Source organism: Lynx rufus, unplaced genomic scaffold (assembly GCF_022079265.1).
Source record: "Lynx rufus isolate CCGP_SWC_20201006 ecotype Redwood Valley unplaced genomic scaffold, mLynRuf1.p SCAF_3, whole genome shotgun sequence".
Classification (NCBI taxonomy): domain Eukaryota; kingdom Metazoa; phylum Chordata; class Mammalia; order Carnivora; family Felidae; genus Lynx; species Lynx rufus.
The window spans coordinates 58299947-58315400 of record NW_025814845.1 but is presented as its reverse complement, the minus strand read 5'-3'; the positions used below and the strand labels follow the sequence as shown (position 1 = coordinate 58315400).

At 36.1% G+C, this 15454-nt stretch overlaps 1 protein-coding gene across 2 annotated transcripts in view; it reads right to left on the bottom strand.

Moving 5' to 3' along the window:
* Positions 1-15454, bottom strand: part of USO1 (USO1 vesicle transport factor) — a 95991-nt gene that overhangs the window by 17480 nt on the left and 63057 nt on the right. Inside the window, exons 9-14 of one of the 2 annotated variants that reach the window (XM_047090793.1) lie at positions 12205-12383; positions 8445-8585; positions 6467-6555; positions 5914-6068; positions 5299-5510; positions 3746-3766 (exon numbers count right to left, since the gene is read on the bottom strand). In XM_047090793.1, coding sequence (XP_046946749.1) covers positions 3746-3766; positions 5299-5510; positions 5914-6068; positions 6467-6555; positions 8445-8585; positions 12205-12383 — 797 coding nt within the window. The remainder of the gene's footprint in view (positions 1-3745; positions 3767-5298; positions 5511-5913; positions 6069-6466; positions 6556-8444; positions 8586-12204; positions 12384-15454) is intronic. The other variant, XM_047090794.1, reaches the window with a different exon arrangement.

Genomic DNA, 15454 nt, shown 5'->3' with positions numbered 1-15454 from the left:
TGTAGCAACGTGGATGGAACTGGAGAGTGTGATGCTAAGTGAAATAAGCCATACAGAGGAAGACAGATACCATATGGTTTCACTCTTATGTGGATCCTGAGAAACTTAACAGGAACCCATGGGGGAGGGGAAGGAAAAAAAAAAAAAAAGAGGTTAGAGTGGGAGAGAGCCAAAGCATAAGAGACTGTTAAAAACTGAGAACAAACTGAGGGTTGATGGGGGGTGGGAGGGAGGGGAGGGTGGGTGATGGGTATTGAGGAGGGCACCTTTTGGGATGAGCACTGGGTGTTGTATGGAAACCAATTTGTCAATAAATTTCATATATATAAAAAAAAATGGGCAGATGATATGAAATATAAGAAATGAGAATTCATGGGAAAACTTTTAAGTGGTGTATAAATATACAGAAAGCTATTCAACCTTTTAGAATCAGAAATGCAAATTAAAACTCACTAAGATAATATTTTCCACCTCTCAACCGACTGGCAAAAATACAAGTCTGTTAATACACTGTTGGTGAGGCTGTGGGGAATATAGCTCACTGCAATCTTATTTCGCACTTTGCTAGTGGTTCAAAATGGGATTAGGTAGGGAAAAAACAAGGAACAGAACAGTGAATATGCATAAAAAACACCTAAAGACACCAGAAGGGACCCAGGACAGGGGTGAGGCCATGACTTCTTATTGTATACTTTTTATAACATTTGATTTCTAAATCATGTATATACGTATATATGTATTTTAAAGTGTGTGTATGTATGTGTGTGTACACACACACACACACACACACACACACACACTTTTAAAGGACTAAATTTAATTCTAATAGTGGCAGTGTGGTGTCAGTGAAAACATTTGGTTGAGAATTAGAAGAATCAAATCTTCTATTGTCCTACCTTGTGGAAGTTCAACATGCTATGTGGACCCCAATTTCCTCATTTAGTGAACCAAGGCCTTTGGACTAAATAATCTCAAACACAGAAGTTACAAGGATAGGCTCTGAATACTAGGATTTGTATCTTGGTTCTAAAACTCAACATCCTGAAACTTTATCATTATCCTTCAATAGCAGTAATAATTAATACCCATTTCACAGAGTTGTGGAGTGGATTAAATGGGTTAATACACATTAAGAACTTAGAACAGCACATGGTACACAATAAGTGTTTCATGAGTGCTATAAACTATGAACCATCCCTTCTAGTTATACAATTCTATGCTACCTACTACTGTATTAAAAGTAGAATAATGCCCCAAATTTAAAATAGATGGCACAGGGGCGCCTGGGTGGCTCAGTCAGTTGAGCGTCCGACTGTGGCTCAGGTCATGATCTCACGGTTCGTGGGTTCGAGCCCCGCATTGGGCTCTGTGCTACCAGCTCGGAGCCTGGAGCCTGCTTAGGATTCCGTGTCTCCCTCTCTCTCTCTCTGCCCTCCCCTGCTCATATTCTCTCTCTCTCAAAAATAAAGATCTAAAAAAATTTTTTTTAAATAAAGTAGATGGCACAACAAAGTTTGAACTAGGAAAAGGAAAAAACAGTAAAATTGCTAGGATAAACTTTTTTTTAAACCTCAACGAAATACAGGTGGTCCTTGCTTTTTTGCTAGGTTAATAGAAACCTATGACTATTGGAAACATGCACAGTGAGGACTGTGTAATAATACTTTTTTGTGCAGACTGTATTATTATGATGTTCATCAAACCATGATTTATAATAAAGAAAATGGAAGATAAGTATATAAAAATAAGGAGATGGTTAACTAACCAATGGTATATTTATTTGGTGAAATATTATGCAACCATATAAAGTTATATTTATTTAGTGTTTAAGAACATGGAAGATATCTGTAAGGAAAGAGGCAGCATACTCAATGGAATCTAATGTATGATCACCCCTATGTAAGTAAATAGTATAGAAGAAAAAAGACTGAAATTTAACCAATAGTTACTTTTGGGTAGAAGTCCCACTTTCTACTTTTTTATTTTTGTAAACTTTCCAAAATGAAAAGAAACTAAACTATTAATGAGTGCAAAAATGCTATAGTGTTTGTCCAGTGTACAATCACAAAATGTTAGTAAGATCAACCCAACAAAATCCTGATGAAGCTGCTCTATCATCCAAAAAATAAAATTAGAGATTAGACCTTAAAGGCTATCAAAACATTCTATGTCATTGCACTCTGATCTTCTGATGGATTCTTTAGAAGATAAACACCAAGAATAGCTAAAAAAAAAAAAAAAGAAAGAAAAAAAGAAAAAAAAAGTCCACACTCCACTTCATAGAATAGTTTCATAAAACTCTTCATTTTGTTTATATGTTTATATGTGTTTGTGATTGTTTATAGGTTCAAGTCAAGAAAAAGTATGTATCTCTTTAGCACTCCAGAGTGTATGAACCACTGAGATGTGGAGAAACAAATGGATGCTGAAACTGTAATTTCAGAGCATTCTGAGGGTTTAGTTACTAGAAATCACAGATTTTACAGGCTGGAATGGAACCACAAACAAAATAAATGAAGCTGAATTACCTTTAAGATAGACTATTATGTTTTCCTTATTATTTTCTATCTAAATAATTCCTCTTGTTCCTACTTTGTGGACTTCAAGTGTAGTATTTTACACTGTGTATAGAAATATGACAAGCTAACATTTTAAATTTCTACTCTTCAAGTACTGAAATGAAGTTCTAGAGTGTTATGATTAGACTCACTTTCAAGCAGTGGCCTCTGGCAATAGAGATTTAATAAGAAAGGGGCATGATGGAACTTTCTGAGATTACGAATATGTTTTATATCTTGTATTTGGGTGGTGATTACAGAAGTATATTAACCCATCAAAAATCATCAAATTGAACATTTAAAGTCTGTGAATTGTACTGTGTATAAAATTAGTGCGGTAATGCATTACTCTCAGGTGCCTCCAAAAACTCCTTTTTAAATGACTGACATGTATACTTTTAAAATATCTAGTATCAAAGATTCTGGAAGCTAAAACTGCTGAATATATCTGTGTTATTAACATGTATCATATCATACTCATACACAAAGATATAACTCCTAACAGCACCTCGGTTATTACTAGCAATACTGCACAATTGAACATATGAATGTAAATATTAAGGTACACTCCCTTTTTGCCAAAGACTGCACACAAAAAAAATCAAAACCAACACAAATCACACTCCCACACACATCAAAAACTAACCCCCAATGGTAATTGTACCATATGGGTTATATCCAGAATAACCCACAATATTCAATTTAAAAATCTTTAAATTACAAAATTATACTTACTATTGTACATTTTCAATAATCTAAGTAATAAAAAAGTCATCACATTCTTTCATATACTGACTAAAGACAAACTTCTTAACCCTAAATTTTACTAGCTTTGAAATAGTTTCAGGGGGGATAGAGAAGCAAGCTTAGGTGAGGAGACACACAAAACCAACCAAAAAAACCCAAACCAAGCTATTCCAGAAAGTGCAAGCATACCCGGAGGAAGCACAGGTACAGCTTCAGACTTTCATTCCCACAGCTCTTAGTAACACCACTACATGGAGAAAATACCCCATGGAGAAAAATTGGAGAGCCACTTATGATAGAGATAAACTTGCTGACACATGAAAGTGTGAGTAGAATGTAACTTCAAACAAGCGGTTAAAAAAAACCATCAGCAAAACCCAAGACAAAGGAAAGCCTTGCTGTAAGAGGGAAATGCCTAAGCTTAAACAAGCGATACATACCCGTCTGTCGATCTTATCACCCTGTAAATTACACATTAAAAATTATTTATAAATATTACTGCTGTAGAAAAACTTAAATCCAGAAAAATCCCTCACAGATGGTCTCTCTACAAACCCACACCAATAATTTGGGACAGGATAGTTCTAATATTTTATTATGTAACATTATATAATTATCTAATATTTTATTGTAACAGGATAGTTCTAATATTTTATTATGTAATATTTATTATGTAACATATATATTATGTAACATATTTTATTATGTATTTTATTATGTAACATAATATTATGCATATTATTAATACGCATGTTGGAGGAGAAAGGATCATTTTACAGCACTGTGCTGTGAAGGGGAAGACACCACTATCTTGAGAATTTCTCATAATGCATTAATTGTGACTACAATGTTAGAGCGAAGTCTCTGGTGGTGGTGGTCCGTTAACTGCTGTTTGGCTTAAGAAAAGCTATTTTCAACAAACAGCAACATGAGAATGAGAAGTATTAAATATACATGGATATGAATATTTAGGGGTAGTTTTTTCAAATCACTAAGAAATAAATGATAAAGATGAAACAAGCTTTCAATTTAAATAAACAGATTTTAAACAATAAAGAGAATGTCTGATCCCCTTTACACTAATTTTTAACCATAATTTATAACTTCCTATGCATGATGGCATTGATGTCTCTTTAAAAGCTCACAATAATACAATTCAATGAGTGTGTCAAAATTAAAAATTAAGAAGGACACAGCACATTATCACAGGGAGGGAGAGAGGAAAATTCTAGGGGACAGCACAATTTTAGACTTAAGTATATTTTTACTCTAAGTGACTCTGAATGTTAATGACTATAGTTTTGCTAAACAGTGAACCTGAACTGTTCAACAGCAACAGAAGTCCATGTGGACAAATCATCCAATTGTAAGTGACCTTCATAAAGACCTTATCATCCACACTTCAGTGAAGCTTTGTTGTTCTCATTAGGTGTCTAGAGGAATGCAAACAGTTACATTTTTCTCTATATTAGTAGATAAATTATATGCCTTGGGGTTTTGAGGGTTGGAGAGCTCTCAAACATCAAGGAGTACAATGTTTAGTAAGCGATGGACTGGTATTGTTTTCTGAAAGGAAAATCAACGGCTCTGGGAAGAGAAAGAGGGAGGTACATAGCTATGAACCACTTTATTCTATTCTCTCTCATAAACAGACCCAAATTCGGCTACTGAGCAGAAAGAGAAAAGGACATGCAAGAACACTGGATGATAGAAAAAGGAAACAGAAAGAGAAACAAAACACCTTTCTGTCCAGAAGATGTGTTTCATGAAGCAGATCTTGCTATTTGGCAAAACCATTCTTGTAAGAGTATGTATTTCTTTCTCTCTACACAGTTTCAGGTTACAATGAGTTAATGAGCAGGTAAGTCCATGCCTCTTTCCTTTTTCATCTGCATCTACGAAGGATACCCTTAAATCTTTGTATCACTGACACAAAAACGTATAGCTGAGATTTTTTCCCCCTTAGAGCAGTTCCACTCGCCAGCCACGTTACCTGTGAAAGGATGTTGGTGCACTGTTGCAATAAAGAAACTGGAGGGTTGCCGATACTTGTAGCAAGTTGAACCCTGAGCAACTGTTCTTTCTGGGTAGCATTTTCTTGCAAAGCATGGGCAAGGGCCACAGCAGCACACCAGTTTGAAAGTGAATCAGTAGAAAATAAACCTCCGCATAATAACTGACCAGCTGAGACTGAATTACCTGTTGCTACAAAGATGGCAGGCAGATGATGATAAAAAATTAATTGTTGTTTTACACACACACACAAATAGTATGAAATACGATTTTAAAATCTGTTAATTAGGGGTATTAAGTTACATTTTTAAAAGTCTGCTTTTCAAGACAAAAATGAAAGATGACAAAATGACCCTGGAAGAAGAGTAGCAGAACAAAGAAATAATTACATTTCAGGCATCAAATCGATGAGATAATATTCCAGAAAATTACTGTCTTAGTTAAAAACTGCATTTCTAAAGCAAATCCAAGGAAATGCCACATTTTAAATATTCCACTACATCCAGGGTCTTTTATCATTTACAATATACCTTATCATTAAAAGCTTGAAAGACTACGTACTTCTCAGAACAGAAATTAGAACTAAATTATTTACCATCAATAGTGGAAGGTAGAAGCGTTGACACAATTTCTCCTTGTCCTTTTTGGTTTTTATATAAGAAACATTGGAAACAGTAGAGAACGGCACAGCGCAATACAAACGGCTGCCTTTCGTTAACCATGGACATGAGAAGTACCACGATTGCTGGTCTGTTGCATTCAGAAAGAAAAGAGCAAAAGAAAAATTGCAACCCAAGGACACAGATCAGTAACTAGTCGTTTCTGCTGACTGAAACACCATAAGCAGAACACCAGCGAGGTAAGTATTCCACCTCCATTGCACAGGACAGACAACTGCCGCTCGGACAAGCAAGCAATCGGGTCTGCGTAAGGCACGGAGGAAGTGTGAGGGTGATAGCTGAGCCCAAATACCGAAGCTCCAAGGACCACAGACTCTTTTAAAACACCAACATGTTCATCTTGTCAGATAATTTCTAGTTTCAAAACATATGGTTGAACTTCTTAAAAGATGTGTATATGAGATATACTAAAAACCCAAAGTAAATTCTGACTTCCTCAGAGAAATAGCAGTATTTCCCTTTTCCTACCTTGGTGGGTTTGAAGGTGCATTTACAGAAGCAAAGTAGTCTTGGTTTACTTGGTAGCCTCGAATAACTTCTGACACAGTATTAATGGTCTATTTAGGGGGAAAAATAAAAATTGAGAGAGAGTAAGTCAAGGAAGAAAACCTGTTTTCAAAACAAAATGTTATATCCTTCTGTGGTTTGCTTTTAAATGCTAAAATTCAGATACCGAAAAAAGGAGTGACAGCATTATAATCCTGTTAACACTTTTTCAAAATAACGCTTTAAAACATTAAGCATAGGGCTCTAATTACAAATAACACCTGACCATAAGGATTTAAAAGTCTCAAAAAATTAAAATCAATAGTATCCTCTAAAAGACAGAATCTATTTCTACAAAACAAGGGTGCTTCAAAATAAAATCAGCAAACACATTTAAAATATAACAAATTAAAACTTCAATTTAAAGATGAAGTTGAAAATACCTCCAAGAAAATAGAATAAAAAGGCAAACTAGATACACAGAAAGTCTAACAAATCTATTAGTGGAGTTGCAGAAATAGAACATAAAAACAATTATCAAGAAATATAAAAAACATTCTCAGGACTGAAGGACACAGGTCTACAGCTCGAAAGGGTCCAGTGGTTGTCAACAATAATTGGGGAGGGTTAAAAAAAAAAAAAAAGTCTGTAGTACTGCACATTATCAGTATATTTCAGGAAACCAGAAAGGAAGAGAAGATCCCAAAAGTTTCTAGAGAAAAAAAGTTACGTGAAAAGGATTAAGATTAAAAATGGCTTCAGATTTCTTAACGGCAGCTCTGAAATAATGTCCAGAAAGTTGAGTGTTATGATTTCTAACCCTGAATCTATACCTAGCCAAACATTAGAGTAACTCTGAAAATAAAGGAATGACATGTAAAAGATAAAAACAAGTTCTCTTGCCATTTACTTTTTTTAGGAAGTGAAGTAAACTAAGATAATGAGTCAAAAGGTGGGGAGTAAAGACATGGAATCCTGGTAACTAAGGGATTTAACTCCAGAGAGGAGTAAAGGGAGATCCTAGGAGGATGGTGAAAGTCCTGGGGCTAGAGATGTGCACAGAAGTAGACCAGCCCATATTGGAGCAGGAGGATGGAAGGGGCTTCTAGAAAAGAAGAAAAAATGTCTAGGAAAAAAATGTCTGGGATGGGAAATGACATATTAATCATATTGATAGTATTAATATGCAGTTACACAGAAAAACAGTAAGATGAAAAGAGAATACTATTACAACTTAGGAAAGAGAGATATTTAAAAATGACATAGGGCTCTGTCTTGGCAGGGAACAGTATTTGTATAGTCATAAAATTATAAACTCTGATTATTGATTTAAATGCAAATTACTGGGGTGACAGGAGGAAGTAAAGTGAGAGGGTTATGCAGAGGGGAAGCAAGACTTAAGGCAAGGGAGGAGTGAGACTGCAGATAGCTAGCTGCTTTTGTTATAAAACTTTTATTATTACCTATTCTTTTAATGTGCATGTGTTAATTTGAGAAAGATTTTATGAAAGTTTAAATAAACTAAACCTTTCTTTTCTTCAAACTAACCTCTTTTTCTTAATAGGTAGGAAAAAAAACCCGCAAACATCAGGGAAAAAGAATTTACTGTTCTAGGACTATGTAACACTACTTAAGTCTCAAGTCTTATTTGACTAAGTCATACTGTTCTCAACATTAAAAACTTAAATCATACTGTGCACTCCTGTTGAATACAATAAAATTAATGAAAGTCCTGTAAGCTTGAACAGTATTTATATATTATTAAACTTGAGGGATGAGTACACCTTTTGGAATTAATACTGTCATCATTACGCAAATTATATTTTAGTAGGATCAATAAGGAATTTAACATATAAAAATGGTTAACTATTACTGTTTTGCCTTCAGCTGACATCTAATTCTTCTTAGGATTCCTGATTTCAACTTCCACAAGAGTAGCCTCTGCCTCCATTTGGTTTACCTCAGTCAGGATATCAGCAGGCACTCCAGTGGCCATTAGGATAGTGCAAAGTTGCTGCAGTAAGCCACACTGGAACATAGCTTTCTGGCAGCTACTGGTAGCACCCGGAGGGTTGGTGGGAGATACCAGCACACGAACCAGCTGTGAAAGAAAGAGAAAGCAAAAGTGGTCTTTTAAAGATGTGAAAAGTCTTGAGGCAAATTTCTGTATGAACAAGAATGTCTATGTAAAGGATTCCCCTCACCTATTCAGCCAGATCTAGATGCTCTTTCCTTCACGCTCTCATGGCAATAGTTCTGTTATAGTACATAGCACATTACGCCAGTTTGTCTCCTGCAGGTGATTGTGAACTCCCAGAGTAAAAACTGCCTCGGTCATTTTTGTATTCCAAAGAAAAGGCCCAGTATTTATAACATAGTGTATAGTCAATAAATGAATAAGTAACAGGGTGGTATATTTCTTACCAAAGTAAAGATGAACTACCTAATTATGGAGAAGGTCTGAAAATAGAATGGCTTGGGGTGTAATAAAGTCCCCCTAAACTGGAGATACTTAAAGAGAGACCAAAACTAACCCCTGAAGACATGGGAGAAGATTTATGCGTTAGGTAAGGGGCTGGCCTCATTGATTGTTAATGCTAATTAAACCTTTATGGTTCTATGATTAGTCTGAACTTGAACATGAAGTCTGAGAAACATAAAAAATGTCATCCCAAACAAATGTTCAGCAGTTACGTCTTCAAAATAATTTCACATATAGCTTGTATTTTAAAACTAGACTTACAAGTCTATGTGTGTACAAAACCTTGTATATTAAGATCAAATGGGATTTTATAATATTTTTATTAAGAGGGTTGATTAATACATTGATGTCACTAGAGAGAAGCTTTAGAATTACATAATGGCTCAAATCTTTAGACCTTTCTGGTTAGACCTCCATGGCTTTTTGTTTTGGTTTTTGTTTTATTCTCCTCTTATCCCTAATGTGAAAAAAAAAAAAAAAATATATATATATATATTTAAAGCAATACCAAGCTATTTGTCACTTCTCCCATAAATATTTCTACATATGCCTCTAACTAAAAAGAATTTTAAAAAACATGATCATCATGCCATTACTGTAGCTAACAAAATCAACAATAATTCCTTAGTATCATCTAATAGCAGTTGGGTATCTTTATTGATGAGGTAAATAAAGAAAAAGTAATTATCAATCTTCTAGATGACAGAGAGGTAGGAAAAGGTGATTGAAGAAAGAGGGAATATTTATTATAAGGATAACAACATAAGGGAAGACTTAGTAACAACATTCAAATATGTAAAATACCATAAGGAATGGACTTGTATTTTCCCTGAGAGCAAAACAGGGGGAAGTTTGTAGAAGGCAGATTTTGACTCATTATATGAAGTTTTTAAGAGCTAGAATTACCCAACAATGAAAAGGATTCTCTCATAAGGTAATGAGCTTTCTGGGAACTGCTGGCAGTATCTGTCCAAAAAATGATATATAAGGGTATATTCTTATAGGAATAGGAGGCAGAACTAGTCATAACACTATCATTCCAAGAAAAATTAAAGTGTTTTATGACTAAAAAACTTTTCAAAAAGATGCTTCCCCAAAATTTAATCTGTAAAATTTGAATGAATACCCTCAAACACATCGATTTCAATTTATAGAATTTTTAAAATCAATCATGATTTCAACACAATGATGAATAATTCCAGTTAGGATGTTATCTATCCAAATAGGACTGTTTATCCTCATTTTTGATGCATTTTCATTTGGTGCATAACAGAGAACTGGAAATACAAGCAACCCTAAATAAAGCTATAAGGAAATAGCACAGTAATAGGCTGAAAAGCAGAAGATAACCTGTGGCCTGCGAAGTCATGAATGCATCAACTACTCAATCTTTGAGATGGAGAATATATTGAAGTGAATTAAACTCAGCTTCTTTATTTTGAAGTTTACATTCTTTAAGATTTTATTTACTTTTTAAATGTAAAAAAAAACTTAACCAATTTACTACATATGTAAAAATAATGTATTTTTTTGTTTATATGCAGCACCCTAGTCTAATTTTTTTTTTTTTCTTTTGGTAAAGTAGTACTTTTTAAACAGCGGCTTTCTTCAAAAATGATTCTTTGCTTAGTACTCTAAACCATAAAACATGAGTGGACTCCTCTAGCAGTTTAAATTTTCCCTGCTTGGTAGGATATATATAAGCTTTTGCACATCACCACATCCCTTTGCTCTGTCTAATCATGTTTTGAAAGGTATTTTTCTACAGGAATTTAAGAAAGTGGTGTTGGGCAAAATATCAAGCTTACTACTTGGAATGCTATTTCTAAGGTGCAAAAAACATGTTGAAAAACTAAGTCTTGAAATGTGTAATACTGACATGTGAAAGTAGAAAGGATGAAGTGGGGAGTATAAAATAGAAATATTTTACCCATGTTCTCCTGTAAAATATTTTCCTGACAGGTTTGAGGCATATTCTATATAAGGTAACTATAATTTATTATCTAAATTGGGACACTTTAGAAGTGAAAGAGGACACTGTTCGTAATTACAAAACGATTACTAGCCTGGCAAAATGGGGCATCTGGTCACCTTAATTACCAATTAACCCTACACAGGCAACTCCCACGGCATGCAACGATATTCAGACTCTAATTACTCGAGAAACTATCCATCTAGTTTTGAGGAAAACAATTTCAGAGACGCAGAAACAATTCAGAGATATTCAAAGACCCACAAGAATCACCAGAGAGCCAGTAAGCTGGGAAGCTAGTATATAAACTCAACGGTTTGGAGAGGGAATAATAAAGGAATAAGTAAGTAAAATACTTCAAAGAACTTCATATTTTCTCTGATGCAGAAATCATTTGGGATCCTATTGTCTTCACTTTTACCATTCATCACCAGTAAGCTAAAATAAAATTGCAGGTGACTTGTCATTTTAACTTATATCAGACTTAAAACAGATTATTAATCTTTGGAGGCAGGGACATTATCATTCATTTCCTAGCAGTCACTGCCTACCTCTCAGTAAATGTCTACTGAGTGAATTTATTTGCTGAACGCAGTATTCCGTACATTAAAATTTACATTAGAACCTTAACTGAAGAAAGTAGATTTAAAAAATTCAAATCAACAATCTAACCTATTATTCTCTGGGTGCAAAACCCATCAGGAAACTATACGTTTGGATTTGCTTTAAAATAATCCAGCAGGACAGGGTGCCTGAGTGGCTCAATCAGTTAGGCATCTGACTCTTGGATTCGGCTCAGGTCAGGACTTCACGGTTCCTGAGTTCGAGCCCTGAGTCAGGCTCTGCAGCAGAGACTACTTGGGATTCTCTCTCTTCCCCCCGCCCCACCCTCCCCTGCTCACTCTGTCTGTCTCTCTCAAAATAAATAAACCTTAAAAATAAATAAAATAAAATAATAAAATAAAATAAAATACAAATAATCCAGCAGGGCAAGAGAAGGGAATAAAAGATGAAACAAAATTGCCACATATTAATAATTATTGAATTTGAGTCATGGGCATATGTACTGGGGGTTGGAGGGAGGGGTTAATGGCAGTGGATCTCTATCTCTGAGCATAACTGCAAATCTTCATATTAAAAGGTTTTCTTTTAGGCCCAACTGAAACCAACTCAATATCCTAGATTTATCAAATACAAGCAATTTTCTTTTCTTTGAAAGGAATGTTGTCAAAATTCTTGTCACATTTATGTCTAACTATAGTGTACCTGTAGCATTACGTGCAGATTAGTCACTTTCTGTGCAGACCAGCCAGAATTTTCATCGCCAACATCAAACCAAGGTTTCATACGTTGAATATATGAGCCTTCTTTAAAAAAATTTTGATTGGAATTGTTGTTTTTTAACAAGTTTTGGAGCAAAATCAGACAATCTTCCACTACTATGCCTGAGAAAAGAATGTAAAATGGAAGTGTTAAGGCTGATAAAACCTGAAGGAAAATTCACTCCCCAAACACTTAAATAAAAGACAAAACTTCAAACTCAGCATTTCTTCAGTACAGCAAGGCAAAAAGCCTGTTCTGACTCCTGACGGTCACAGGCCACAATCTGCGTGCTCTTTCTTAGGTTTCCAGTGATCTCTTGACCTCTCTGTTCAACTGCCCCTCACCTCAATAACTCAGATTTTTTCTTCAGATCCCAGATTAAACATCAAGACCTGATGACTAGGTTGGCATCACCAGCCACATGCTTTCACAAGAACCTGCTCCTTTTATTATTATGTAGTATCTGTCTTCTCTACTAGATTATAATTCATAAAGACAGGAATGTGAATGTCCTACTAGGATACAGTGACCTACTCTATATCCTCAGCAGAGACAGAAACCAGATATCAGGTCTATACATATCAGCTCACTATTAAATATTTGTTGAATGAATAAATCATATCTTATTTAAATTTTTTTTTCCAATGTTTATTTATTTTTTGGGGGACAGAGAGAGACAGAGCATGAACGGGGGAGGGGCAGAGAGAGAGGGAGACACAGAATCAGAAACAGGCTCCAGGCTCTGAGCCATCAGCCCAGAGCCTGACGCGGGGCTTGAACTCACGGACCGCGAGATCGTGACCTGGCTGAAGTCGGACGCTTAACCGACTGCGCCACCCAGGCGCCCCTAAATCATATCTTATTTAGTCACTAAGAAGCACTGGACATTGTTGTCTTGAGTCTCTTCCTTGAAACTTCCTCTTCCCTTGGTTTCTAGTAACTACTCTCTCATGATTTTCCTTACAGATCTCTGGCCACTCCTCAGGCTTCCTATCTTTCCTGGTTCCTCTTCTCCATTTACTTCTATCTTTGCTTACAACATACTATTCTATAGGGTAGTTCCATCCACACTACAGCATATACTATCATCATGGCTTAAAGCTCATCAACTGATCTCTATCATGTGTTAGTCTAACCAAGGATCTGTTTCCTCTGTTAAGAATATGACTAATGTTGGGGTGCCTGGGTGGCTCAGTCGGTTGAGCATCTGACTTCAGCTCAGGTCATGATCTCGCAGTTGACGAGTTCGAGCCCTGCGTTGGGCTCTGTGCTGATAGCTCAGAGCCTGGAGCCTACTTCCGATTCTGTGTCTCCCTCTCTCTCTGCCTCTCTCCCGCTCATGCTCTGTCTCTGTCTCAAAAATAAAGATAAACATTTAAACAAACAAACAAAAAAAGAATATGACTAATGTCAGATGTTCACAGCTAGTAAGTTCCTTTGTGAGGTACACTCACACATTTACTCCTAGTAGTTGAGGTCTGTGTTTATAAAAATCAGTTTTTTGAATTTTTTTAATGTTTTATTTTTGAGACAGAGAGAGACAGAGCATGAGCAGGGGAAGGGCAGAGAGAGAGGGAGACACAGAATCTGAAGCAGACTCCAGGCTCTGAGCTGTCAGCACAGAGCCCAATGTGGGGCTTGAACTCACAAACCGCGAGATCATGACCTGAGCTGAAGTCGGATGCTTAACTGACTGAGCCACCCAGGCGCCCCAGTTTATTTTTTAAATACACTTTATTTTTGGGGCAAGCTGGCTGGCTCAGTCAGAAGAACACATGACTCTTGATCTCAGTTGGGGTTGTTTGAGTTTGAGCCCTACAATGAGTGTAGAGATTAAATAAATAAAACTTTAGGGATGCCTGGGTGGCTGAGTCGGCTGGGCATCTGTCTGACTCTTAATTTTGACTTAGGTCATGATCTCACAGTTCACGGGTTTGAGGCCTGCATTGGGCTCTGTGCTGACAGCATGGAATCTGCTTGGGATTCTTTCTCTCTCAGAATAAATTTAAAGGGGCGCCTGGGTGGCGCAGTCGGTTAAGCGTCCGACTTCAGCCAGGTCACGATCTCGCGGTCCGTGAGTTCGAGCCCCGCGTCAGGCTCTGGGCTGATGGCTCAGAGCCTGGAGCCTGTTTCTGATTCTGTGTCTCCCTCTCTCTCTGCCCCTCCCCCGTTCATGCTCTGTCTCTCTCTGTCCCAAAAATAAATAAACGTTGAAAAAAAAAAAATTAAAAAAAAAAAAAAGAATAAATTTAAAAACTTAAAAAAACCCCACTTTATATCTTAGAGCAGCTTTAGGTTTACAGAAAAAATGTGCAACAAATAAAAGGAATCCCCATATAAGCTCTCCCTCCGTTTCCCCTTTTATTAGTAGCTAGCATTAGTGTGGTGCATTTGTTAGGCTGATGAATGAAAACTGATACATTATTAAAGCTCATGGTTTACATTAGGGTTTACTCTGTGTTGTGTGGGGTTTAGCATATTAGTTTTGACACACATATAACATCATTTATCTACCATTACAGGATAGGATAGCTTCACTGCTCTAAAATCCTGTTACACCTACTCATTTCTCTTTTCTCCTACCCCAAATGCCTGGCAATCATTCATCTTTTTGCTGTGTGTATATAGTTTTGTCTCTTCCAGATATTATACAGTCGGAATCACAGAGTATATAGTCTTTCAGGCTGGCTTATTTCACTGAGCAATATGCATTTAAGGTTCCTCCATGTTTTTTCATGGCTTGATGCTGTTTTCTTGTTGAATAATACTGGATTGTCTGGATGTACCACAGTTTACCCATACACCTACTGAAGGACATTTTGATTGCTTTTAAGTTTTAACAATTATAAATAGAGCCACTATAAACATTCGAGGGCAAGATTTTGTATGGATATAATTTTTCCACTCATTTGGAGAAATACCAAGGAGTGTGATTGTTGGCTCATATGGTAAGAGTATATTTAGTCTGGTAACAAAGTGCCAAACTGCCTTCCAAAGTGTCATTTTGCATCCCACCAGCAACGAATGAAAGCATCTGTAGTTCCTGTTTTAGTTTGCATTTCCCTAATGACATATGATGTTGAGCATCTTTTCATATGCTATCTGCCATCTATATATCTTCTTTGGTGATGTTTTTGCCCATTGTTTATTTATTGTTGAATTTTAAGAGTCCTTTGAGTATTTGGGATACAAC